Raw genomic sequence first — 27,467 nt, forward strand, 5'->3', positions numbered from 1 at the left:
CCACTGTTCCAATTCGACCATATCAACTTGACTACTGAATTGAACCCAGGGCCTCTTCTTGCTCTGCTCTGGAAGTGCTCTGACCACTGATCTAATTCGACCATATCAACTTGACTAATGAATATTTTTCTGTTTTTCGTTTGAGAGTCGTTAATATTTGTCTTCACTGATTAAATATCAAAATCTGAGGTTTCACTCTTTAAGTTTTTCCAAAAAATAAATCCAATTTATAGAATTGATACAATAAGTTTTGGTTTGTTTTTACTAAATAAAATTGTGTAACCATTCAAAGTCACCAAGCTAAGATTAGGGAACATAACCTCACTTCGCTTCGCTTCAACTATATATATAAAATACAGATTATAATTATACTTTAAGAAATTATAATTATGGGTAGAATCCAAAAATAACAAAATCTTCGTTACATGACTAGGTTCTGACTAATAATTTTCCTTGTAATAATCTTAAACGTTAAAATGTTCCCAGATAAAATGTTCCTTGCCAAAATATTCCCAATTAGAATACTCTTATATTGGCACAGTCAGTCATTGCCAGACTAACCTAAGCTAAACGACTGTGCAACTATTAACCTAACCTAAGCTAAGTGGCTGTGCGACTTTTAACTAGGAACATTTTGGCAGGGAACAAAATCGGGATATTTTGGTATTCAACATTTTAAGTGGGGACGTTACTACCGCGAACATTTTTATTGGAAACATTATTTCGACCACAAGAATCAAACTAATTAAACTATAACAAGTTAACATGTTACACAATTTACTAGATTTAAATCAAAAGTTAAAATAATAATAACAAATGTTTATATATGTATAGAGATACAAAAAATATGATCAAAAACAAAATATAGAACAGGAAAACAAAGAAAAAGAAAAAAAACAGATGAATTGATCAAAACATAGAATAAAATGATAAAAATAATAGAATAATAGAAAGTTGAAGCCTTTAGGGAGCCGTTACTATATTAGGCGCTAATATTTTTCTCCAGAGTGCATCAATGCTGGAGGATAGAGTGAGGCGGGCTTCCATAGTGAGGATATTTCTCGAGCTTCTTATCCTTTCCCTCATTCCTGCCACCCTGGATGTAATGGGCTGCATATCCGGGAACTCGCCCCTCCGTGAACATACGGGAAGCGCTGCAGTATCTGGAGAGACAAAACATTGTGCGGAAGGCGTTATTGTATTGGACCCGTAGTCTTTCTATACCTACTACTTTGTAGTTTGCCCATAGTTCGCACGTGTACGACGTTGCGTAGAAGGAAAGGAAGAGCGTCCTTTTTACTGCGGTACTGTAAAATGCCTCTGCATTCTTATTTAGGCTCCTTCATAACATAACCATCAAATTTTCTGTTTTGTAAAGTAACGGGTTATTTAAAATAACGACATCTTGAAATAGTGGGCAAAAATCCATACCTGTATGGAATCTGTTTGAAAACAAAATCCCATGAAATGCACTAGAATTTATTTATTATTTTGATTTTCACACCCAGCTGGCCTTTTACACGTTTATTTATTTTTAAGACAAAGAACATCTAAATGATCGTAACGTCGCAAAAAAACAAATACAATGCAAAATAGATTTTGAATAGTATAATAAATAAATGAAAATATATCGAAGCAGAGCTAGGCAGTTTGTTTAATAAAATTTGTTGTTCAGCTTGCCGATACAAATTCTTCTAAGACCTAATTGATGGGTTAAATATGTCAACAACATCCTATAATCATTACCAAATTTATTTATACGGCGAACGGAAGTATACAATTGTGATTCCGTGTTGGAGTTGCCGGAATAATACGGTAGATATTGCCTCGATGTTGGTTTATGACGTGTATGGAAAGAAATCAAGGAAAATTGGAGATACGGTTGCAATAAGAGCGTACGGCATTACATGCCGTTTTTTAGTAAAACTTTCTAAATGCGGTCGCTAAGGAATCCTCAAAAGGGTTAAGTTAAAAGTATTACGTTCTTTAAAATAGACACAAGACTTAGATAGCTGACTGCTTAATTATTTATTTGCTGGTCGGCTTGGTGTGTCATCTGAATATATGGTCAACAATATTTTTCATCGTGTCAGTAGAAACATCATATCATATAACCCCTTTGAAATACAAAAGATTTCTGTTAACTGAACAATAAAATATGTAAGAATGGTTAGGTAAGAGTACTTTTATTAAATTATGAAGCTAAGACACTTTAAAAGAATTCAAAAAAGGTCGAATGTACAACAGCGAGGGAATAGCATCACCTGTAAAAGATCTGGGGTAAAATTTCATTAAAAGCTGTGGAGAGTGACGGTTGTCTTCTATTAATCCTTCAAATATTTCCCTGCATAATCCATTTGTTTGTATCTGTATCGGATTTATCTGAGTAAACTTTGCCGACAGTTGTTTTATAGGAATCCTTGTCATCGTACATGTTGTATTTATCCTTAAAAAATTCAGTTTTGTAAAGATCCCATTCTACGTTCATCTTCGACATGTTAATGTCAGTCTTGTGGAAGATCTTCACGTCCTTCAAAATCATGTTCGGGACCCAGAAGTCAATCATATCGATAGGTCGGTCAAGAGGGTAGCCTAAGGCGACGTCATCCAAAATGCGCTTGTTGGTGAAGAAATCGTACTTGACATCCTTCATCAGTTTAACATCAGTAACGAGTTTGCCAAGATTTTCGACTACGCCAAAGGTCTTGCTCACGCGAAGAGGAGTTATCACAACGTACAACTGGAACAGCATACCTTCCACCTTGCCCTTGGGGAGGAGCAGCCTGTCTGGGAAGCCAATGAAGGTATTGGTCTTGTCAAGAATAACATCTTCGTTTCCGCTAATAATAGTAGTGAACTTCTTGATCAAATCGATGGCTGGGGTACGGTCTCCAATGGTGGTCATGAAATCACGAGAGTTACGAACGACAACGTTCTTGCCGGTCTGCAGTTTGTACACGAACTTGTCCATTTCAATGAAATTTTCCTTGTACTTGAGCAACTTCAATTTTCGTTTCATGCCATCTTATTTATTTATTTATTATTTGCAAAAACAGTATGAACGAGAACATTGCAATATCGATAATTAACATTTACAAAAAAGTGAATAACAAATAGGTACATTTACAAGTGGGATAAAGAAAAAAGTTTCAAATTTAGATTTACAATTTTAAGTATTGAATAATAATATTTCACGTTTAAATACGTTGTAGGACATGTGGAAAATATCCACATTTCCTGCGAGGCATTTAATTAAGCTAGTGATTCTTCCCAAGGGCATCACCATTGGTAAGTTAGTTCTGCACCTAGGAAGAATCAAAAGCCTGTGTTGGCGGCCTCGCGCAAAATTATCCGGGACACAAAATCCTATTTTAGCCAGAATGTCTGGTATTGATACTAAACCGTTTAGTAGCTTATACGCCATCAGGAGTAATGCAACATCCCTTCTGGAACTAAAACTGCATACACCCAACATTCCCAAGATAAATGCTGTTGGAAACAGCCATGGGTAATAACCAAACTCTCTCATGTAGAGGTATCGTAAAAACTTTTTTTGTATCTTCTCGACCATTAGTACATTGTCAGTGTCCTCTAGCCCCCATACCTGAGATCCATTCTCGAGAATGCTACGCACTAAGCTAAAGTAAAGCAGCCTTATTACTGCAAGGTTGTTCAAGTCTTTCGAATTGTGTATGACAAAACCCAACATCTTAGTGGCTGATTTACAGATATTTTCAATATGAGCGTTAAATGTTAAGCGAATGTCGTACACAATTCCTAAGTCCTTGCAAGTCACCATGTGCTTCAGTGACGTATCTTTCATTTTGTAATTAAAATATATGGTCTTGTGTGCCCTTGTAAAGCACATCACTGAACATTTTTGGAAGTTGAACCCAAGTTTGTTATCAATACTCCAGTCAATAACTGCATCGATATCTTCCTGGAGCTTTCTACAGTCTTCTATCGATCTTATTCTCAGAAAAAGTTTGATGTCATCGGCGAAAAGTAGAAAACGGACGAATTTGATCTTTCTCCGAATATTGTTTATAAAAATTAAAAACAATAGGGGTCCTAAATTGGATCCCTGCGGCACACCAGAATTTGTATGATATGCATTAGAGTTGAACTCACCATAGGACACGAATTGTTCTCTTTCACTCAAATAGTTACAAAAGAGTTTCAATAAGTTTTCCGAAAAACCAATTTCTTCGAGCCTATTTAGAAGCACTAAGTGATCAACTTTATCGAAAGCCTTTGCAAAGTCATGGTAAGATGCGTCAACTTGCTCGTTTTTATCGAGTGCTCTTGACAAGTAATCTTTAAATACCATTAAATTTGTAGTGGTTGATCGGCCATGTCTAAATCAATGTTGTTGTTCGATCAAGAATGGTTCAACTTTTGCATAAACATATTTATGGATAATTATTTCCAATAGTTTAGCAGGTGCGGAGAGAATCGCTATAGGACGGTAGTTAGTTGTTTGATACTTGTCACCATCTTTGTGTAAAGGGGTGACTTTCGACAGCTTCCATAATTTAGGAAAAATTCCGTTTTTAACCGTAAGATTAAATATACATATATAGAAGTGGCTTACATAATGGTTCGGAACATCCCTTAATAACAAAAGGTGGAATGAAATCAGGACCATACGATGTTTTTGGTTTCAATTTCTTTACTGCTAAAACGAAATCTACAATTTCAACGCTATGAATAGATATATTTTGAGCATTTGTTGATCCAGTCTGTCTTGGCACATAAGATTCAAAATCAACTTTTTTTGAATTATAGACGGATTGAAAATACTTTGCGAAGGCTTCCGGTATGTCGGATCCGTTTTGTGTGCTATCATTTAGATTAACATGACTTAAGAAACCTCTGTCACGTTTCTTGTAAGAAATATATTTCCAGAATGATTTCGGATCGTTTTTCACGTTATTCTCTACCTCCGAAATATAATTTTTGTGGGCTATTGAAATATTGCGTTTCATTCTAGTACGATAAGTTTTAAATAACTCGTTTTCACTTTCCGAATCTGATTGTCTCCACCGCCGGTGGTGTATGCGCTTCATCTTTATGTCCCCAATAATTTCGCGCAAAAACCATTTAGGATAGTTTTCTTTTCAATGCCCTTTTTTTCTTGGGAAGCATTCATCTAAATAAGCGAATAGGATATCGTAAAAATATTTAACTGCCTCGTCAACATCGGAAATCTCCAAGATAGCCTGCCAATTGTGGTCACGCAGTTGGCTGTACAGCTTCTCAAAGTCTTCCTTGTAGAAATTCCAACCACGCAAGTTATTTTCTGATAGTATATGATGATTTTTTCGGTTTATCATGTTTAAGGTTAATTTTTGACAAAAGTGTGGGATGATGGTTGTCTTCTGGAACAAGACAGAAATCAGATTTTTCTATGACCATATTAAAATTACTTAGCACTAGATCCAAAGTACGACCACTTGAGTTCAGTACTATATTAAATTGTTTCAGCTGAAATAGTTCCATAAAATACGAGAGTTCGGTGTTCACAGCACGTGGATTTTGTGAAGAATTTATATTAAAATCACCAATCACTAAAATTTTCTTGCGAACAAGGTAGTTTAAATTACTAATTAGCATTTCCAAAAAAGTCGTGTAAACACTTGTTTTAGAACTGGGTGGTATATAAATAGCACAAATAAACAAACAAACGTCATGAATAGTGACCTTGACCCATAAATTTTCATCACTTATTATTATCTCCCATTCTTACTTTTATATTATTATTGTCATTATTATTGTCTTCGCTCCTCATTTATATATGCTCTCCTTTCACTGTCATCTCTGTTTATAAAACTTATTCGTGTAATTAATATGTTGTTAATGGACTATTTGTCCGTAAATAAATAAATAAATAAATAAATCACCCGTTTCTAGTTGTGAAAATCGTTCTGTCTTCATGTTTTCTTCATTCCGTAATGCCATCAGTAGTCCACCACCTCGTGTTTGTCCAGTGCTTCTGTCCTTTCGGAATACGATGTATCTACTGTCAAAAATCTGTGCGTTGAAAATCGATTCATTAAGCCAAGTCTCAGTAATCACGATAAACTTATCTTCTTGGCTAAGAACTTTTTCATAAAATTTGTTCATCTTCAATCCGAGTCCTCGCACGTTTTGGTACAATGTCATTGTGTTTGAAGTGGCTTTTTATTGTTTTCTTTGTCAGAAATACGTTTTTTGTAAAAACTAAAATGACGGACAACCACTCCTCGGGCCAAAGTTCTTCTTTTAATAACAACTCGATGTTCCTCTCGTCGACTCATATTTTAAAGGATGAGTATTCTTTAGAAAACGCCATAAACTTTTCAGCATTACAGCTGAAATTTTGACGGCCGGCGTGGTCTAGTGGTATACGCTTTTGACTACAGATCCGAAGGTCGCGGGTTCGAACCCGGCGTGCGCAAATAAATTTTATTTGATTAATTTGTGTTATTTCACAATTAATTAATTTAAAATAATATATAGTATATTTGCGGCACGTTCCAGAGTGGAAGATACTCTCAGTATCGCCCTGGTGTAAGACCACCATTCAGAATTGAAACGTTGCTTGAAATGGCTTTAGCCGTGTTTGGTGACCAGATCTGAATAGCCAGGTACTTCCCCACCTTCCTCTTCCCCATCTCCCTCCCCTCCCCAATACCCTCAGCCTCACAACATACCCCAATTGGGGATGCCATAGTCTCACTGGCTCCAGACGGGAGCAGTTGGGACTCTTGTGCGGTATTACTGTAAAAAAAAAAAAAAAAGCTGAGAGCTGTACTCGTTTTGACATGGGAAATGACATCCTCCGTCGTCGTGTCGGGGTCTAAGCGTGAAACGATAGTAAATTTTTGTTTGGGTATTACTTTAATCGTACTCGAGTCATTGGTTCCTACGACTAAAATTTTGTTTTTATTGCGTAAGGCGGCACTGTATGATAACAATGGGCAGGAGAGCGGCTCGGTGCGGGGGGTTTGCTTGACGTTAACGCCGCTGGTCTCAGCCGGTGTAACCGACTCGGAGGCGGGGGCGGGCGCAGAGGAAACGGTAACGGGTTCACTGCTGTTTGCCAAACGAGGCTGGCTGACTGCAGGTGTGAGAGAGATGGTATCAATATTCTCACCTGAGTTTGAATTTTGGTTGATTTTTGTTTTCGATCGCGTTGTAATCACCTTGTCATTCGCACTGTAGGTACTCCGAAAGACTTCAATACTCGTAACGAGCCGCGAAATGATATTATTTTGAGTGATTATTTCATTCGATAATTGCCGAATTATTCGCTCCTGTTCGAGATTTTTAGTTTTCATTAACGATAGTTGCGTGTAGCAATCATCCAGTATTGCGATGGTCTGCTTATTAGACATATTTATTATTATTATTCGTTAGCAAAATACGCGCGACGAAACTGTGTGCGTCTTAACTCGTGACTCAAATTGTGACTCTGTTTTGTTTGGGTCCCAATAAGATTCTCACAACGGCATCGGTTGTTTTGTCCGAAATGATGTCCAGCTTAACGTCGAACGGATGGTGGTTGAGACGATTGGATAACCTTGAAAATGAATTTGTCGCGAACTTTGTCCATCTCATCTCCGTTGCGGTAAATGGCATTGGTGATGTCAACTCAACCTTGTCAACATCTATCAGCTTAACTCCGGGGAAAATGAGCTCATCCCGAGTGTATGGCTTGAGCATATCCTTGAACATAAATAAGTTGTTCAATAATCTCTTGGTCATTTGGTAGAACATAGGATCACGGAGTGCAGTTTCATGTGTCTCCAAAATAGTGGGGTTGGCCATGTGGCTAAAACAAGAAAAAATAATCATTAATCAATAAATTTAAATTTTTTCTTCTGTTGTAATACGCAAGAATAATAATAATAGCTTATTGTAATAAAACTATGATGTTCTTAATTGTACTTACTCGAAAAATCAAAAACGAATTGCTCAAACAGAGATGCCTACAACCGCACCTTCAGTAACCAGTGAAAATCTAACATCATCATTCACAGATGGCTCTAATCAGCCGTTAACGTTGGAAATATTTTTGAAGGAACTTGATAAATTTAAAACAACAATGATTTCTTTTGTGGACAAGAAACTAAGCATTTATGATAAAAAATATGAAGAAATATTAAAAGAAAACATTGTTGTGTTAATATCATTTAAAATGCATAAGTCAGTAATTATTATATTCATTATTTGTTTATTTAAAAGCCATTTCAAAATCTTCAACAGGATATTATATAAGAAATGTATTGTATTCCATATTTATTTATCAGCCTTATCTGTTGTTATCACACATACTTTGTCAATAGACAACAGCATACTTATAACAATTATTTATATGTCGGAGAAAAAATCTCAATGCAAATGCTTATGCACTATTTTAGTCAGTTCTCTATAAATTTGTATGTATGTATATTATTTCATGTTATTCTTTGCACCAATCTCTCTTGAAAAAACGTGCTTTAAATTCTTGACTTTTAAAAATGGGTTTGTAATATTTTAATAGGAATAGATATTGTCGACAAATCAAGTCGTTTTTTTTTACTTTATTTTGGTTCAGCTTATTCTGCTTCGATTCTTAGTTTATAAAAAAAAATTATTTTGTCGAAAGAAATTTGTAGTTTTGTTTTATAAGCTTATAGTAATGTACCTGCACCGTTTAAGAATCTAGAAATATCCAAAATGTAAAAAAAAGCAATTCAATTGTTATTAAGGATTATTTTTTTTAAATCACTACTTTAAAGATTCAGAAATATAAATTACATAATATTATATATTTCCGATTTTATGTCCGGGTTAAATCTTCCCCATAGGAAAAACTAGACCCTTCCACACACTTTTCCACGAATGATCATCTAGTCAATCAACATTATGCAAGTGCATTATATCAGCAAAATAAATACAAAACAATCCAAGAACAACACGTCAACTCACCAGAGATCAAATGGGAAAATAATTCACCGACTCCAAATATTTTCATATCAGAGTGTTCGGCTTGACAGAACTCCTAACAGGGCCTATAAACCCTACCGATCCCTCAACATAAATATTTAAAAAATCTTTCTTTATCCTATATGTATTAAAAATGACTCAAAAAAATATTATAATACTGTTTAATATATTATTGTAAATTTAAGTGTAAATGTAACATTACCTTTTTGAGTAAATATATGTTCATATTGAAAATTAAATAAAAGTTTTCATATTACCAGTGAGATCCTTGCCCATGTTTCAAAACTTATAGTCCCGAAGCCCACATCTTTGTCGAGGATGGAGTATAATATAGATCAGTTGTTACTATCACATCGAGAAACGTCTGGACGCGAAACACAATGCTGGTTGGTTGCTGGGAAGTAAATTATGAACATTTATAAAAGTGTCTTAACTAAATACTTAAACGAAATATTCGACTCTGAAAATGGAACCGAATTTTTTTGCCGAATTTGGACTTCGCAAATTTGTTCATAACGTGGCGAGTAATTTGCGCTCCCATGTAAAAATGTCTATTCATTCAAAAGCAGATTTTACTTTTAAGAAATAAATGGTGATATTATAATGCGAGATGCCTATTTACTGTCAGATTGATTTATTGACGAATCACAGTCAGCTTCACTCCCTTCGTTCTTCAACAGTTGATTTTACCCCTCGCCATTATCTTCTCGTCTATTAATTCCTATGTCTGTGATTTTGACTCTTGCTGGTGACAATTGTGCCTTCCGAATAACTCGGAGCCCCTTTTGAACTGTGGCTTATTTCTCTTTCGGCCGCAGCAGTTTTATCTCTTGCAGATTAGGTGGCCTGTTGTTACAATCATCCAGTCTTTAATATTTGTTAATTGTTATTTTGATATTTTGATATTGAGCTGCCGACCTTCCAGGGTTAATAAACAATAATACAATGCTTGTGTTAACAAACATCTGAAAATAGCTCACACATGTACACGTTGGAACACTAGATTCATTTCAATATTTAATCTCACAATCTGTAAATATATTAAATTGTTGTCCAAAAAATCCATATCCGTCTTTCACCCAATTTTTTCATGTTTTTGAAATTTTCAATTACTTTCAACCGTCTGTAACCAGTGAGATTATGGCATTCCCAATTGGGGTATGTTGTGAGAATGAAGGTAACGGGTGGGGGAGTTGGGGATGTAACTGGAAATTCCGATCTGTGTATCAAACATGGTTTAAGCCATTTTAAAGTACGTTTCAATTCTGAATGAAAGTATCTACAACTGTCAAAGGTGCCTCTTTTATTATATATTATTTAATACAATATATCATTTTTAAATATTTCAAACGAAATTTTAATTGCATTGCCGATGAATTGTACAATTCACTACTTACAACTTTTGAATACACGCTTTCTAGTTAAAAAAATGTTGAAATTGTTTTTTTTTATATAAATCTACTTTAATTGTAATAAATATGTAATTTTTTTAAGGTTTGACTGAGGATTGAACTTCCCCCCCCCCCAGGGACTGGCCCTTAACTGCTCTGAACTTTTAAAATATATTTTTTTGGTTTGACTGAGGATTGAACTTCCCCCCCCCCCCCCAGGGACTGGCCATTATCTGCTCTGAACTTTTAAAATATATTATTTTGGTTTGACTGAGGATTGAACTTCCCCCCACCCCCTCAGGGACTGGCCCTTAACTGCTCTGAACCTGAACTTTTAAAATATATTTTTTTGGTTTGACTGAGGATTGAACTTCCCCCCACCCCCCCAGGGACTGGCCCTTAACTGCTCTGAACATGAACTTTTAAAATATATTTTTTTGGTTTGACTGAGGATTGAACTTCCCCCCCCCTAGGGACTGGCCCTTAACTGCTCTGAACCTGAACTTTTAAAATATATTTTTTTGGTTTGACTGAGGATTGAACTTCCCCCCCCCCCCAGGGACTGGCCCTTAACTGCTCTGCACCTGAACTTTTAAAATATATTTTTGTTGGTTTGACTGAGGATTGAACTTCCCCCCCCCCTAGGGACTGGCCCTTAACTTTTTTTTTTTATATTTACTCCACACAGGAGGCCCTGAAGAAAATAATTTCCCTCAGGGCCTATGTCATCTTTGGGGATGCTGTGTGGAGGGTCTTTTTGTGGAGAGGAAGGAGTGAACATGGGTCTTGAAGAGTCCCATGTTGTAGGAGGGAGGAAACACAGAGGCCGGCAGTTCGTTCCACAGCCGAGCTGTTGAACTTAAGAACGAATCGTAGAAGCGACCCGTTCTCATGTGACAAGTGTCAACTGTACAAATGTTGGGCGCGCGTTTGGCGTGTATCCCGACTACGCACCGGTGCCGAAGGGATCAATGACGCTAGTTCTTCAGAGCATCTTCCATTGTAATACCGATAGAACAAGGACAGCATACCTACCTGACGCCTGTGCTCTAAAGATTGCAGTCCATTTGTTAAGATTGGGGAATCTATCAAACGGACCGCCCGTTTCTGCACAGAGTCAAGGGTTTTTTTCAGGTATTTTGGGGCTCCAGACCAGAGATGGCTGCCAAATTCGACAGTAGGGCGCACTTGCGATTTGTATAGGGTGAGCAGTTGTGTACTATTAAAGTATCTGCGGGCCCTGTACAGTACGCCCAGCTTCTGAGAGGCCAACTTTACTCTAGCTTCGATGGAGCCCCCGTACCTGAGCTGGTCACTTATAGTTACACCAAGCATATCAATGGAAGGCCTGTTCGGAAGATTGCTTCCGTTGAAGGAGACTAGATTATCATTTGGATCCCTTTTAGACGTAATCAGACAGGATTGGGTCTTTGAAACATTAAATTCGACGAGATTATTTTTACCCCAGGAGGAAATACTCTCGAGATAACCGTCCATTCTCTGCTTCAAAGCCCTCCGAGCCGTTGGAGTTTGTGTGCCCTTTGGGGGCTTGTCAAACAAAAAGCTATCATGAACTGTACTGTCATCCGCGTAACAATGAATCGGTGCACATGTCAAAAGGTCATTGATGTGCAACAAAAACAAAGTTGGAGACAGAACCGATCCCTGTGGGACGCCAGCATTTATGGAGTGCGAGGAAGAGGTGAAACCGTCAGCAACCGCCTGAATCGACCTATCCCTTAAAAAGTCAGCAATCCACGTACACAGGGATGCGGGAAGTCCGTAAGAATGCAATTTGTTGACAAGTCCTCGGTGCCAGACCCGGTCAAAGGCCTTGGATATGTCTAGTGCGACCGTTTGGGTCTCACCGTGACGTTCCAGGCACCGCCCCCAAACATGCGTCACATACGCGAGAAGATCACCGCACGAGCGGTTCCGCCGGAATCCGTATTGACGGTCGTTGATAATTTTGTTCTTCTCGAGGTATGTGAGCAGTTTGTCGTTGATCACACGTTCCATCACTTTGGACAGAACTGATGTGATCGCTATGGGGCGGTAGTTGGCCGGGTTGGAGCGGTCACCTTTCTTGGGAATAGGGTGAATTACCGCTTTTTTCCAACCAGAGGGCACAGTGCCACACTTCAGGGACATTTTGAAGAGCTTTGTCAAAACTGGAACTATTTCCGCAGCACACCTCTGCAATACCAGGGCAGGTATTCCATCAGGTCCACTAGCTTTGTTAACATCGAGCCCCCGTATGACGTGGAGTACATCCCGATGCCGGATCCTCAGCTTTTTCATATAGAAGCCGCAGTGAGGAACCGACGGCGGAACAGCACCCCCGTCGTCGAGGGTCGAGTTTTCCGCAAACATTTTCCCTAAAAGGTTTGCCTTTTCGGTGGCGGTGTTTGCTAGTGAGCCGTCAGGTCTGGTAAGAGGTGGCAAACTGGGTTTGCAAAAATTTCGACCTATTGAGCCCGCAAGCGACCAGAATGCTCTGCTGCCATGCGGGTAGGCAGCCAGCTTTTTGCTGATCTGCAGGTCGTGTTCGAATTTTGACCTATTGATGATTCTCTTGCATTCCTTTGCCGATTTGTTGTATGCTGATCTGCTTTCGGGCGTTCGAGATGTGTTGTAGGCTCGGTAAGCCGCGTTTTTTCGTCGAACTGCTTCGGAGCATTGTCGACTGAACCACGGCTTTGAGCCCACACCAGTTTCTTTAGTAGTCGATTGTATGAAGCCATCCATCGCCGAATTGATGACTTCACCAATCTCCTGGGCACATCTTGAAGGGTCCGAAGTCCGAAAACAAACAGCTGACCACGGAAAAGCATTGAAATGGGCCCGCATACCGAACCAATCTGCTGACCTATAGTGCCACACTTTTCTCCTCAGCCTCTCATTGGTTGGTCTGAGGCTAACGGGGATTGATGTCGTCACTAGGCAGTGGTCAGATGATCCCAGAGGCGCTGTGACGTCAATCTTATAACCGTGTGGCACAGTAGTTAAGAATAGGTCTAACAGATTGGAGCGGTGAGTCTGGACATCAGGAACCCTTGTAGGCTCCTGAACCAATTGCTCTAATCCGTAGCAAATGGCAAAGGATTCCGCCTGTCGGCCAGCCGAGTCCGTTGGGCCTGAGAACTTCAACCATGGTTCGTTATGAACGTTGAAGTCCCCCAGAACAACAAACTCGGCCGAAGGGTAGCGGGGCAAGAGATCATCAATAGTATCGCTCAAATGTTTGAAGAGCTCGGAAGTGTCTGATTCGCTATGGTTCGGTGAGCGGTATAGACATGCGTAGAATCTTGCCGTACTGGCAAGATTGACGCGCACCCACATTACGTCGAATCTGGAGTTTTCCAGACTCAATAGTCGCACACAGTTGACGTCAGCTCAACTATAGAGGCAGACTCCTCCTTTCAGTCGGAATTTGCTTGCGAGGGTAAAGCCCGGGCAGTCCAGATAGGAGGAGTCTGGCGGCTCGGCTATCTGAGTTTCGGATAGGAAAAGAAGGTTGGGACGTTGGGACAAAAGATGGTGATGGACGGAATTTAAATTTGTGTGCAGGCCGCGAATGTTGGCAAAATTTACCAACAGTTTTGGCCCGCACCGGGGACGCCTGCTACTCGCCGCTGTAAAGATGTTAAGTTTGTTTGTACGTATATTCATGATTTTAATTTTTTTTTTTTTGTTTTTTTTTTGTTTTTAAGGGTATGAAGTGAAAGGAAGGTCTGGAATGGAAAGGTATGAGGGGTGGGTAGGAATATGGGGTTCAGGCTGTCCAGGAGTGATGAGCGTTTGGTTCCAGCCCACCCACTGCGGTGCTAGGCGATAGGCTGGGAGAGTCCGGCTGGAGAGGGCATCCAATGCGCCCCAAACGCTGCTGCTGGGTCCCCTCCGGTCACGAACCGGCACAACAGCAGTGGCGGGGTTTTTTCACTCGCTGATGGGGCAGCCCACCCTTAGTCGTGAGCCTGAGGGTCGGGCCCCTGTACTATCGAGCGGCCCGGACAGCGGTAACCGGTTGTAAAGGGTCTCCCTCAACCAGCATCTCCCAACCGGCCCGCCACGCAGAAGGTGGGCCGACGCACCCGCCACCAAGACCCGGGCAAACCTTAACCCATGAACCCGGGCACCCCTGCTAAGTCACCAAACGTAGCGAACCACTTGGGGTGACCTGTGGCAGAGGTGTTGGTCATCCAATAAATGGTTCCCAGGGCGGCGGTACCCATTCCCGCCTACCAAATTGTAAACCTGCTCTGAACCTGAACTTTTAAAATATATTTTTTTGGTTTGACTGAGGATTGAACTTCCCCCCCCCCCCAGGGACTGGCCCTTAACTGCTCTGAACCTGAACTTTTAAAATATATTTTTTTCGTTTGACTGAGGATCGAACCTTCCACCTCACGGAGTTGAGTCAACCACGCTAAGAACTGAGTCAAATCCCAATTGGGTAGGATCAAGGTTTTTTATTTGGTATATTAACTGCTATAAGTCATCCAATTTCAAAAAAAATGCGTATGTAGCCGCGCCTGTTTACTTTGTTGCCACCAAGTTGATAGAATGCATGTCATCGATAACGAGACTATCTGACGAGTTTCCATATGTCACTGGTCACTCAGTCCAGTAACCGGCCAACCCCTCAACCTGAACCTGACTGAACAATGGGTCGAAGTGAGGTTCTGGGCGGTTACTCGTTTGAGTGACAGGTGTCGGTCATGTGGAGGGTGTTTTTTTAATATGTGTTATTGAAAAAAAAAAAAAAAAAAAGTCACCGGAGAGAAATTTTTATTTTGCATATTTTTACTCTAAATAATGTCAGTAATCACTTGTTAAAATAAGTTAAGTACCTATAGTTTTTACTCATGTTCATATGTTCAAAATTATTATGATGGTTTACCACGGGTTTAGCGTTTTTGTATTTTTTTTATTAAGACTTATTTTTTGTGTCCTTTTATTAAATTGTCGTATTCAACAAACTACTTTGGACTTATTTTATATCAATCAGCTTCGATGGCTTCTTTAGCAGGCGGTAGGAATTATTTTGGGCCTCAACCTTGGAGATGTAATAGTATTTGTTATTATTTAAATCCCTGCATTATCGACAGTTACGTGCCATCTATGGGTAACCTCTTAAACTAATGTCAAGTGCCAGCTATGATTAATCTCTAAACCCACCCTCTAGGATATCACAGGAACAAGTAGACCAATAAGAGGCCGCCAAGAGACTGTTCTAAACGGTGTGTAGCGGTGTGGTGTAAGAAAAACATATTGTAATATTTTTATGGTTTTATTCCGGGTTAGATGAAGGAATTGTGCAATGAAATAAAAACCCATTTGGCCTAACAATATAAGGACCTACAATACACAATAAAATAAAAATATCGTGTTCACTTAATAACTTTCATGTATTTAAAGGATGAATATTGGCAAGTATAACACAGAACGAACAATTTATTTAAATATAAATGCGTTTTGAAGCCGTTTAAACATATTTTTGATATTATTGTATAATTAGTAGTTCAGGTAACATTAGACCTCGCGTCCAATAAAGCAAGTTTCTAATTTTCTCTTAATGAAATCAAAATTCCTCTAAAATCATAAGATTTGTTAGTAAGTACTTAAATACCTACTTACTTAATCATAAACCGTTTATGTCATGTAACATTTTTTAAATTTTTAATAAAGGAATTCTGCCATTTGTCCAAAGAAACGTCATTATCTCAACGAAAATTCATTTTGAATACTTTCTTCAGTCATGTATTTGGTCATTTTCCTGCAATAATATTAAAAAGATGCGAATAAAAAGTCCAAACCAGTTAAATTCCAGTGGCAGAATCTGTCTCAACGGTCTGCGGGATGTTTAAAATAAATTAATCAAAACACAGATCTGAAAATCTCTTCAATCATCGAAAGTCGCCAAGAAAGCGGTGTTGCCATTTCTAAAGTTTTTGGTAAATCTTCATCCACATTTTTTTATCTACGTTTTCCTTCAATAAATTTTCTCGTTAATATTATATTTATTTATTTATAGAGCGGAGACGGTTTACATATAGTTTCCATGATCGGTAATTATTTGGAATCGCTGGACAAGGATTATATGAAATATTTTTTAATAAAACCTTCTGAGTTACCTTAATTACTATAAAAGGAATCTGACTGCATTTGGGATATTTTTAATTTTAGCATTTTAATTTTTAATTACGTAAATCGAAAATTCACTCTCGTTGTAAGGGATGACAGCTGGAATGGTTTCTGTTGATGACATTTTCTCTGATTGGTATTCGAAACGAGTAGCTAGAATTTAAATCATTTCAGAATGCAAATTCTAGTTAGGTACTGTTTTGGCCAAACTCGAAAAATAAAATATTTTTATGTTACTTAATAAATTAAATTAGAAATAATTTAAATTATTTATATTTAGGTATTATTATAATTATTGTTTTATTTAACCTTAACTAGAGTAACCCAACCTATAATATTTACCCCATGATCACTAAGGCCATAGACCCATTGTGCTATCTACCATTTCACCTCATTCCTTTAACAGTCACCCGGTCACTTAAAGTTCACCAGGTTTGTCATTGGATATTTGGCTATGTCGTATGGTTCCACAATGTGTCTTCCCAGATCTCTTGGTTTCCTAAAGACCCCACAAGGAAAGAGGGCCTCATCTCTCCTCTCCACCCCCCTTTGGTTCACTGGAGGCCCCACTAGGTAATAGTTCACGGAGGGGGCCTCATCTCTCCTCTCAACTCTTAATTGGTTTCCTGTAGGCCCCGCGACGGAGGAATCCACTCCTCTTTGGTACCCTGAAGGCCCATGATGGAAGAGTCTACTCCCCCTTCGTTCCCAGAAGGCCCCACTAGGGAAGATTCTTCGTAACTCCTCTCCACTCCGAATTGGTTCCCTAGAGGCCCCACGATGGAAGAGGTCTTCGCCTCTCCTCTCCACTCCTCCTTGGTCCCCTAAAAGCCCCACGAAGGAAGAGGGTTTCGTCTCTCATCTCCACTCCTCCTTAATTCCTCGAAGAACCCGCGACGGAGGAGTCCACTCCTCCTTAGTTCCCCGAAGGCTCTATGACGGAATAGTCCACTCTCCCTTGGTTCCCTGAAGGCCTCGCGAGGGAAGATGGCCTCGTCTCTCCTCTCCACTCCTTCTTGATTCCCTGAAGGCCCCGCGAGGGAAGAGGATCTCGTCTCTACTCCTGCTTGGTTCCCTGAAGGCCCCACAAGGGAAGAGGGAGTTTTCATATGGCACCGTTCGTGACACTGTTCCTCCCTTCATTCAGACTGAGCACGGTAGCTACAACTTAGCTTGGGATGGCGATTACAAGTGTGTTTTCACTCCCCTGGCGAAGGGTTTGCTACACTCCCTACGCTATTAATTATTGTAAAAATGTTATTTATTCTGTTAATGTTTCCCGTGTTAAAGAGTCACACTAACATTACTCGTAATATATTTTTTTTCTCAAGTGGTGAAATACATACTTCGACATTGAAGAATTTTTTCCCCGAAGGCCCCAGGGGACAGAGTCCACTCCCGGTTGGTTCCCTGAAGGCCCCACGATGAAAGAGTCCACTCCCCTTGGTTTTCTAAGGGCCCCACCAGGGAAGAGGACCTCATCTATCCTTTCCACTCAACTTTGGTTCCAACGTTTTTGTTGCAACAGAGTTGAGTCGGCGTAAATTATGACATTGCTCTTAAGAAGACCTCGTTTTCTTAATATATTTCTTCATTGCACTAAAATTTTTGGTTCAATTTTTATTTTCGAAATGTTTTTGTTTGTCGAGGAAACAGATTATAGTGATGACAACCACCTGGTCTTCCAAGATCCTGCCGGCTACTGTGGCCTTGACACTTTACACTTAGTCACATTGAATATAATAACATATTTAGCACTTGTTGCTCATTCATTTCCGAAATCGCCTAGCTAATTATTTATATAGGTTATTTTGAGAAGAATTTGCTGTTATATCCTAGTATGCACGTAATTCACCTTCTAAGCTGACAATTTTGAAGGCTACTACTGAAGACACGCTGCTTACGGTGCATAGAATTTCACAATTTTGGAGGCGGATTTGTGTAACGCTGCCCCGGGAACTATTTATTGGATAACCAACACCTCTGCCATAGGTCAACCTAAGTGGTTCGCTGTGTTTGGTGATTTAGCAGAGATGCCACACTGATTTGCACCCAAACCATATATATTTTATCCTAACAGAACTTCTTTCTTTCCTTAAAAAAGACCCTTCGGACAGCATCCAAAAAGATGACATAGGCCCTGAGGGAAATTATTTTCCTCAGTTACTCGTGAGGCTAATATTTTTAAAAAATGCCATTAGTGAAATTGTTTGCTGGATCAAACGATAGATAGTTAGTTAGTAATAAGTAATAACAAAGATCATTTTATTCAAGTGTGTTAAATCTAAAATCTCAGAAAGTTCTGCACCGATTGCTTTGAAATTTTGCATATGAGATGTCACCTGTTACAAATAAAAACTTATTTCTAAACAGCGCCCTTAGGGTGATTTTGCACAAAAACGGCGATATCCAAATATTATTATCATTATTATTCATCAGTACCATGTTTAAGGCAATGACGCACTACGCTGGATATGAAATTTTGCGAATCCATTGTGAAATGTTCAGATGTGTATTTATTTCAATAAAAATATTTTTTCACTTGATAAAACATGGTTCTTATTTAGAAACAAGAACTCGCATTCGGTTAATTCACAATGCGAAAATGGCAAAAGTTTGAATAACTCCGTCATTTTATTTTTTATTCCCTCTCATAGTTTATAAAAATATTTTTTATCAATTTTCACCGGAGCAAAACGAAAATAAACAGCTGTCACTTTGAGTAATTGTTACTTGAACCTTCGGAAACAGTGATATTTTCTTATTAAAATATTTTGTTCATCCGGCTTATCCTGCCATGGTTTAATAGGTGAAATAATCACGTTCAATGAACAACACTTTACATCGACCTTGATGAACCACAAAAAGTTGATGTGAAACTGTCAATAAAATGTTTGTAAGTTAGTGAAAAGTAATTTTATTAGATAATAAAGCCATAACAGAGCTAAAGAATTCAAAAGAACAATCGGGGAATGAGATCATTTGTAAAAGATCTGAGATCATGTTTCATTACAAGCTATCTTCTAATAATGCTTCAAATATTTCCCTACATAATCCATTTGTTTGTGTCCGTATCGGATTTGTCTGAGTAAACTTTGTCCACAGTTGTTTTGTAAGAATCCTTGTCGTCGTACATGTTGTACTTATCCTTAGTAAAATCAATTGTGTAAAGATCCCTTTCTACGTCCTTCTTCGACATGTTAATGTCAGTCTTGTGGAAGATCTTCACTTCTTTCAAAATCATGTTGGGTACCCAGAAGTCAATCGTATCGATAGGTCGGTCAAGAGGGTAGCCTAAGGCGACGTCATCCACAATGCGCTTGTTCGTGAAGAAGTCATACTTGACGTCCTTCATCTGTTTAACATCAGTAATGAGTTTGCCAGGATTGTCGACTGTACCGAAGGTCTTGCCTACGCGAAGAGGAGTTATCACAACGTACAACTGGAAAAACATACCTTCCACCTTACCCTTGGGGAGGAGCAGCCTGTCTGGAAAGCCAAGGAAGGAATTGGTCTTGTCAAGGATAACGTCTTCGTTTCCGTTGATGATGGTGGTGAACTTCTTAATCAGTTCGATGGCTGGGGTACGATCCTCAGTTGTGGTCATGAAATCACGAGAGTTGCGAACGACTACATTCTTGCCAGTCTTCAGTTTAAAGATGAACTTGTCCATTTCAATAAAGTTTTCTTTGTTCTTGTGGAACTTCAGTTCCCGCTTCATGCCATCGTGTTTGGGTCCCAAAAAGATTCTGACAACGGCATCGGTTGTTTTGTCCGAAATAATGTCCAGCTTAACGTCGAACGGATGGTGGTTTAGACGTGATTGGATAACCTTGAACAAGAATTTGTCGCGGACCTCTTCCATCTCATCTCCCTTGCGGTAAACGGCATTGGTGATGTCAACATCAATCTTGTCGAAGAATGTGACAAGCTTGTCAACGGTGACATCTACCACCTTGACTCCCGGGAAAATAAGCTCATCACGAGTGTATGGCTTGAGCATGTCCTTGAACAATAAGTAGTTGTGCAAGAATCTCTTCGTCAACTGGTAGAACATGGGATCACGGAGTGCAGTTTCATATGTCTCCAAAATAGTGGGGTTGGTCATGTAGCTGAAAGAAGATAAAATTATCTTTATTAAAAAGATTCATTCTTTAGTTGAAACACGCGAGAAAAATAAATATAAACTTTGTTATAAAGCAATGATGTAGGCAGTTATTTTTTCACCAAAAATGTAGTTCATTTTACTTACTCATTTATGGTATCATCGCCATTTCCCAGCAATTTCTTGGCGGTCAATACTCCGAGCAGGTAGTAACGGGTGTTGACACAATCCTTGTTAGCCTGGATGATGTTTCCTAGCTTCTCGATATCCTCCGGCTTTTTCAGAGACAGCATCTTACCGTCTTCTGTTATAATGAAACCTTTGACAATGGCATCTCGAATACGTCTTTCATAGTCATCAACTTCTGTCAGATCTAACAGGTTATCTTCTGTAAAGAGGTTGAAGTCATTCGGCCTAGAGGGGAATACCATTCCATTGAGGTGCTTCAGAGATGACTTGAATCCAGTCTTGATGTCCTTGGTCCACATGAATTTGGGGATTTCGTCCATATTGTTGGAAAGCCTTTCCATGTTGTAACGAGCCAAAATCTGCTGGTGGGTGTAGAGGAACATCTCTCCTCTGCGGTCCTTGACCAATCCAAACTCTTCGCTGTTCATCCAGAATGGATAAGAGGCGTGGAAATAGAAGTAGTAAGTGTTCAGATCGATATCTTCGGTGAAATATGTCAACTTGGTTTCTTCATTAGTTGTTGTGTACCATCCACTGTAGTTGCTCTTGATGTAGAATGTGTCGTCTTTTTTGTAGACTCCATAGTAGTCAGCGAGTTTGCCATCCACAATGACTTCCTTCGTTTTCAAAGTCATTGCCTTCTCGATCACTTCGGTATTAAAGAAGAAGAATGGGTAGATTTCATACGGAGGAGGAAGTTTCATTCCACGGGTATCCATACGATGAATCACGGCAACCGTCAACGCGTAGACAAACATTCCTTCGTTGACGCGGTCACGAGCCCAGCAAGCGACCCTATAGAAGGTTTCGAAATCCTTCGCGTAATAGAACAAGTGGAATATTGCCACCACCTCATCTCTCTGCCTGTCATTGGTGATGGTGAAGATCTTGTTCTTTGGCAGCAGGCCGGTTTTGAGCAATTTGACGAAATCTTTGATGACAACTACGTTCTGAAACAACAATAAAAGATTTTTTCTGTATGACTGTCGTTACTTTTTCGTTATTATTATGTGTTCATTAAAATGAAATGCTTGTGGGTTTGTTGTTCCATGAAATATTTAAAGTCATTACTTACGGTAAATTTATCCAAATGAGCCTCAAATCTCCAATCCTTGCCGATCATCGCCTGGTCCTTGAAGTTGTTGAGAGTGTGCACATGGCTCAAGAGACGCAGAATATCCTTGTTGCGAGTCACGAATTTCTTGTCAACTATAAAACAAAACCACAAGTTTTAAATTATTGGCTGATGACCAATGGATTGATATTAGATATTAAATGGATAGAATTACAAATAGAAAGAGTACTTATTACGTTTTTATGTTTGGGTTTTTCTTTAATAGTTTCTAAAATATTATTATTAAATTTACTAAAATATATTTTATTTGTAAACAAGTTCTACTGCGTAAATATTATTACCCGCAACAGCTGTTTGGCCCTCTGAAGGCATTATAAACCTTTCAGTTTGGGAGAACCTTTTAATAAATAAACTATTTTTTATAAATTTCATAATAAAATTATTGAATACATTAAAAAAACAAAACAAAAAAGTAGTTTTACAAATTAAACTTAAATTTTTAAGTTATGTGTAGTTTATAATAAAAAGAAGGTTGGTTTTTAAAGCTATATCGAAAAAGCAAAGGAGTTTTGTAGTCAAAATTAAAAGCGATTTAAATGCATTCATATTACCAGTGAGATCCCTGCCCAGGTTGTCATGCTTATAGTCCCCGAAGCCCACATCCTTGTCAAGGATGGAGTCAGTGATTTTGTTGGCGTTGGCCACTGCCAGGGAGACTAGGCACAAGAAGAGGAACTTCATGTTGGCTCTTTCCGGTGACAACTGTGCCTTCTACAGAACTCGGAACCCCTTTTAAACCGTGGCTTATCTCTCTTTCGGACGCTGCAGTTTTATCTCCAGTAGATAGGGGGCATGTTTGCCCAAATCTATCTCAAAGCAAAACAGAAATGAAACTAAAAATATGCTTCCATAAGTTTCTACTAAGAAAATACGTACGCAATAAATAAAGCTTAGTGAATTGTTCGACCTTTTATGTCTTAACTCTTTTTTCTAACCCGATAAGATCACCTAAGAGCATTTTACTATCCGAGTAAGCTGTCTGAAACGGTGGATAAAAAGAGGGAAACTGCATAATACCCCAAAATAAATCACAAAATTTCCTTCTTCCACTTATTTATTTCTAACCGGACCAGTTTTTTCTAATAACGTGCATCTTCAGACTTGTGCAATTTGATCTAAATCTGTGGGTATGTATTACATATAGGAATGAGTGGTACTGTCTCAAAGCAATTTTGGGCGTTGCATATTTCACCATATCGCTAGCCAAATTATGTGTTATAAGTGTGGGCGTGGCGATGATGATGTGCCGTGATCTTAGAGTAACAATGTAAGAGACCTCACTGTGAAATGTTTTAAGGAAGTCTTGACCTCAGATGAACAAAGGGTGTGTGCCCTACGAACTGATGCAGGGTTGTCACAAATTAAGTAAATTAGGTATTTTGTCGTGAGTCGTAAATAATTAAAAGCAATTTATGTTCTTGTTATTTTTAATTTTGTTTCTTTCACATATTTTTTTTAATGTAATTTTATTTTTTATTATTTCTTTCTTATGTTTCAAAACTGTCATTAAAATTGTACCACCCACATGTAAAAGCCCTCTGGGCGTTAAATAAATAATAAAAAAATATAAATAAATAAAAATATTGTTGCATTTATTTAAAGACATTTGAGTTTAAATAAAAATAAAAACAATCAAAGTTACCGTTATTATTAGTTAGTTGACCGGTCGGTGGCCGAGTTGACATTGCGTTTGGGTCCCACCCAGGCGTAGTGTGTTCAATTCCTCGGCTGGCTAAGTCCTCCACCACAACACAAGCAACATTTTCCGCTTACTGTGGTGGTAGTAGGAGATTTTCAAATATTTTCAGGTTATTCGTAACCCGAGAATTTTTGTCTTTCTTTTTAAAATAAAATTTAAAAAAAAAATTATTAGTACTTACATCTGTAAATAGTATTAAATAAAGTCGCTTTTCGTATCTGTCTGTTTGTGCGCTTAGTTCTCCTAAATTACGCAACACATTTTAATACTTTTTTCACTTTCGTTCGGAGATTTTTTCCAGTAAGTTTATGTTTATAATACACGCATATTATATTTATGGAAAGTATGGAAAAGTCGACGTTTGGTAATCAAGTCAAAAAAATATGTTTTCGGGCGCTTACATTACTAATGCTGGCTAAACGGCTGGCTGGGTCGATTGCAAGAGCGTAGGTGTCGCAGGATGTAAAATTTTTATAAACCAGAAACCTTAAACCTTACCAGAAAAAACAAATTGGTACTAAGATCAGCTAAGAATTTAAAAATATAAACAAATATGATTTTTTATGGATACAAACCTCAAAAATTTATATAAGAAAGAATTTTACCTCTCCTGCTATCCTCGTTTCTGGTTAAACCGTATTGAACAATTTAACTCAATGATTTCTTCTAAACCTAATTTTAATTTGATTTTATTTAATTTTAGCCACACTACTCAACTTACTCAATACACCACAACAAAATACACTCACATCTGCGTAAATTGAAAACGATAAAGGATCTCACTATTACTAAGACATTCAAAACATCGCGTTTTAAATATTCATATTTGTTGAGCTTACTTACCAGGAGTTATTTCCTAAGTTATCTAATGCACAGCGTTTCTCTATTATCAATGGTAATACAACTGCCATATCTGACTTAAGGCGTCTTAACCAGCGGACGAGAATTCAAATTTCGTTAAAAGACGGTCTCGCGATCGGACTTTTTTTTAGAACGAGACAGAAATACCGAATTCATTCCTCCGCAAGCCGTACACCTGCGCGGCTGACGAAAACTACAGCATGGTTCCGATGAAATAACAATTATTGTTGTTGAATTCTCGATTGTAGCTTTCTTCCTAATAAGTAGTTACAAACATATTTGTAAATTATACGTCGGAGTGCGTAAACACAAATAAATACAAATACAGAGCGTTGACATGGTAGATATAAAATATGAAGTATATATGAAAATACGTTTAAAAAAAATTCAAATATTTGTTTAATTTGTTTTTTTTAAATTTATTTTACATAGGTTTTCCAAAAGTGAGTAAAAATCTTTTGTTTTACATATTTATTCGTTTGTCCGAAAGGTATTACCGGTAAGTTTTATTTCTAATGCTCATCTTTAAAGTATTACTTGATTTGATACGTATGACGTTGAAAAGAGGGTTTATTCCACAGACATAGGAATTAATAGACGAGAAGATAATGGCGAGGGGTAAAATCAACTGTTGAAGAACGAAGGGGGTAAAGCTGACTGTGATTCGTCAATAAATCAATCTGACAGTAAATAGGCATCTCGCATTATAATATCACCATTTAGTTCTTAAAAGTAAAATCTGCTTTTGAATGAATAGACATTTTTACATGGGAGCGCAAATTACTCGCCACGTTATGAACAAATTTGCGAAGTCCAAGTTCGGCAAAAAATTTCTTCTATTTTCAGAGTCGAATATTTCGTTTAGTATTTAGTTAAGACACTTTTATAAATGTTCATAATTTACTTCCCAGCAACCAACCAGCTTTGTGTTTCGCGTCCAGAAGTTTCTCGATGTGATAGTATATGTTTCTACAACTGATCCATATTATACGATGTGAATATGCTTAAAATAAAGTAAAATAATGCTTATATATGGAATGTAATACGACAATTGGGTTTATTCTCTTTTTCACATCTATTTTTACAAGTTTTCATAGTACAAGTCAACATTTTGCCGTGTTATTTCGTAAAATGAACCGATGATGCCTCGACCATAGTTCGCACAAGAATGATGACGTCACGTTTTCAAATTTCACTTGAGGCCATACGCGAGCACAGCCGGCTCTAGTGGAACCGGTATGGGGAGTGGGGAATAATACGCTTTTAATCACTTAGGGCAGGTCTACTAATATTCATATGTCTATGGTTTATTCCTTAAAACTGAAGTAGTATATATATTAAAACTAGGTTTTATTTCCAACTATTTTCTATTGTACCTACCTACATATGTAGTTATGCGATTGCATAATATTGTATCGCTTTCATGTATTTGTTTTCATGGTTAACAGAACGACCTAACTCGTCCAATTTTCGAAATGTTATTAAATTCACGAGGTAAATTTCGATTGAAAAATCATAGGTTAGTATGTCAAAAATAATCTCGTCTTTTTTCCAAAAACAAGAAGCTCAATTCACAATATGACATTATGAAACTGACAAAAAGTAACACAAAAAATATTAAATATGTTGAATTATACCAATGTAATAGTGAATTGGACAGTAAAATAGAAATTATGAACAATAAAATGATTTGAATCGCACATCACAAATCAAAATTCATTTTGTTCGTGGCACTTTTTTACCACCAATCACAAATAGTTTCACGTATTTGACATAAGTTTTAACATTTATGCATGAGATGACAGACTTAAACTCCTGATAGTCCCCATAGTTGATTATTTTCCCTGGAAATTAAACAACACAAAATTATGGCCAAATGTTATAAAAAATATGTGCTTACTCTGACTGATTCTTTCGAACGACCCTGTAGCATATAAGTACGTACAATGTACACGGATAATTAAATATCACTAACCTTTGTTTTTTTTAAATATATCTCCCACGTACGTTTTTGATGCCGTAATTTGTGTTTTCTAATAAAACTTTTGTCCAAGGGTATTTTCCTCCCCATTTTTAAGCGAGGAATTTCTTTAAAATGTTATTAACTAGACCGGCGTGGACTACACGTCCGCTCGCCGCCCGGTCGCGGCGGAGAATAACAATATTTTGTCTTGTGCCGAGTTAATAAAAATGCACCAACGCGAATCGCAATTAATTACTATTATATACTTTAAGAATATATTTTTGGTCATAAATTATTTTCAATGTTTCAATAATGTCTTGGTAAATATTTTTGTAAAAAAATCTGAACTATACCAATTTGTAAGACCATAAATAAATAGTCAAATTGAGGGATTTTCGTCACAAAACGCGTGTTCGGATTTATTTATTAGTAATTTTATTTGAAATAAAAACAAAATTCTTATACATACTTATGATAGATAATTTAATGATTGTTTATACTGTATTATTATATGATTTGAAATATTTGTTGTATAATACAAATTCACCTTTGAAAATGCAACAAATCTGCGCAACGTCCAACGGTAACACTTTATTATCATTTGAAAATAATATTTTTTCGTAGGAAGCAATCACTTTGTGGTTAGACATTATATATTAAATCAAATATTAGTTTTTAGTTATATTTCACATCCTGATGAAGCTCGACTGTAGCGAAACCGGTAGATGTAATAATAAAAAGTCGTGATTAATAAACAAAGTGTTTTATTTGATTTAATATATAATGTCTAACCACAAAGTGATTGCTTCCTACGAAAAAATAATATCAGCAAGTACAGCTAATAAAGCAATAATGTATAAAAACTATACAATTAAGTACAGAGTTGTGTCTATTAATATATTTTTCTATAAACAGTGTTTAAAATTCAAAGTGTTCCCTAACTATCTAAGTGGTCATTTCAACCGCATGAATATCAAATTAACCCCGAAATCTTCAGTGTTAAA

General features: G+C 37.7%; 3 protein-coding genes across 3 annotated transcripts in view; 1 reads left to right on the forward strand and 2 right to left on the reverse strand.

Annotated features, from left to right (window-relative positions):
• LOC149419379 (uncharacterized) overlaps positions 1–27,467 on the forward strand; it is a 184,259-nt gene that overhangs the window by 95,100 nt on the left and 61,692 nt on the right. The gene's annotated exons all lie outside the window — the stretch shown is intronic.
• On the reverse strand, positions 2,333–3,019 carry LOC149419382 (basic juvenile hormone-suppressible protein 2-like). Its single transcript, XM_089637909.1, has one exon. It carries the CDS (start codon positions 3,017–3,019, stop codon positions 2,333–2,335), a length of 687 nt encoding a protein of 228 aa, XP_089494035.1.
• On the reverse strand, positions 19,413–22,634 carry LOC149419383 (basic juvenile hormone-suppressible protein 2-like). Its single transcript, XM_089637806.1, has 4 exons — positions 22,492–22,634; positions 21,881–22,014; positions 20,764–21,755; positions 19,413–20,623 (listed from the first exon to the last, which is right to left on the reverse strand). Exons 1-4 carry the CDS (start codon positions 22,619–22,621, stop codon positions 19,558–19,560), a joined length of 2,322 nt encoding a protein of 773 aa, XP_089493932.1. The 5' UTR covers positions 22,622–22,634; the 3' UTR covers positions 19,413–19,557.

This window comes from Hesperophylax consimilis, chromosome 12, assembly GCF_061612785.1.
Source record: "Hesperophylax consimilis isolate HC1 chromosome 12, BYU_Hcon_1.0, whole genome shotgun sequence".
Classification (NCBI taxonomy): Eukaryota; Metazoa; Arthropoda; class Insecta; order Trichoptera; family Limnephilidae; genus Hesperophylax; species Hesperophylax consimilis.

Excerpts from the sequence above, each read along its gene's own strand:
- LOC149419382 (XM_089637909.1), bottom strand. The coding sequence starts at position 3,019 with ATGAAACGAAAATTGAAGTTGCTCAAGTACAAGGAAAATTTCATTGAA.
- LOC149419383 (XM_089637806.1), bottom strand. The coding sequence starts at position 22,621 with ATGAAGTTCCTCTTCTTGTGCCTAGTCTCCCTGGCAGTGGCCAACGCC. Across the intron at positions 22,015-22,491 it reads CCTGGGCAGGGATCTCACTG|TTGACAAGAAATTCGTGACT; the intron begins GTAATATGAATG and ends TTTGTTTTATAG. Across the intron at positions 21,756-21,880 it reads CTCATTTGGATAAATTTACC|AACGTAGTTGTCATCAAAGA; the intron begins GTAAGTAATGAC and ends TTGTTGTTTCAG.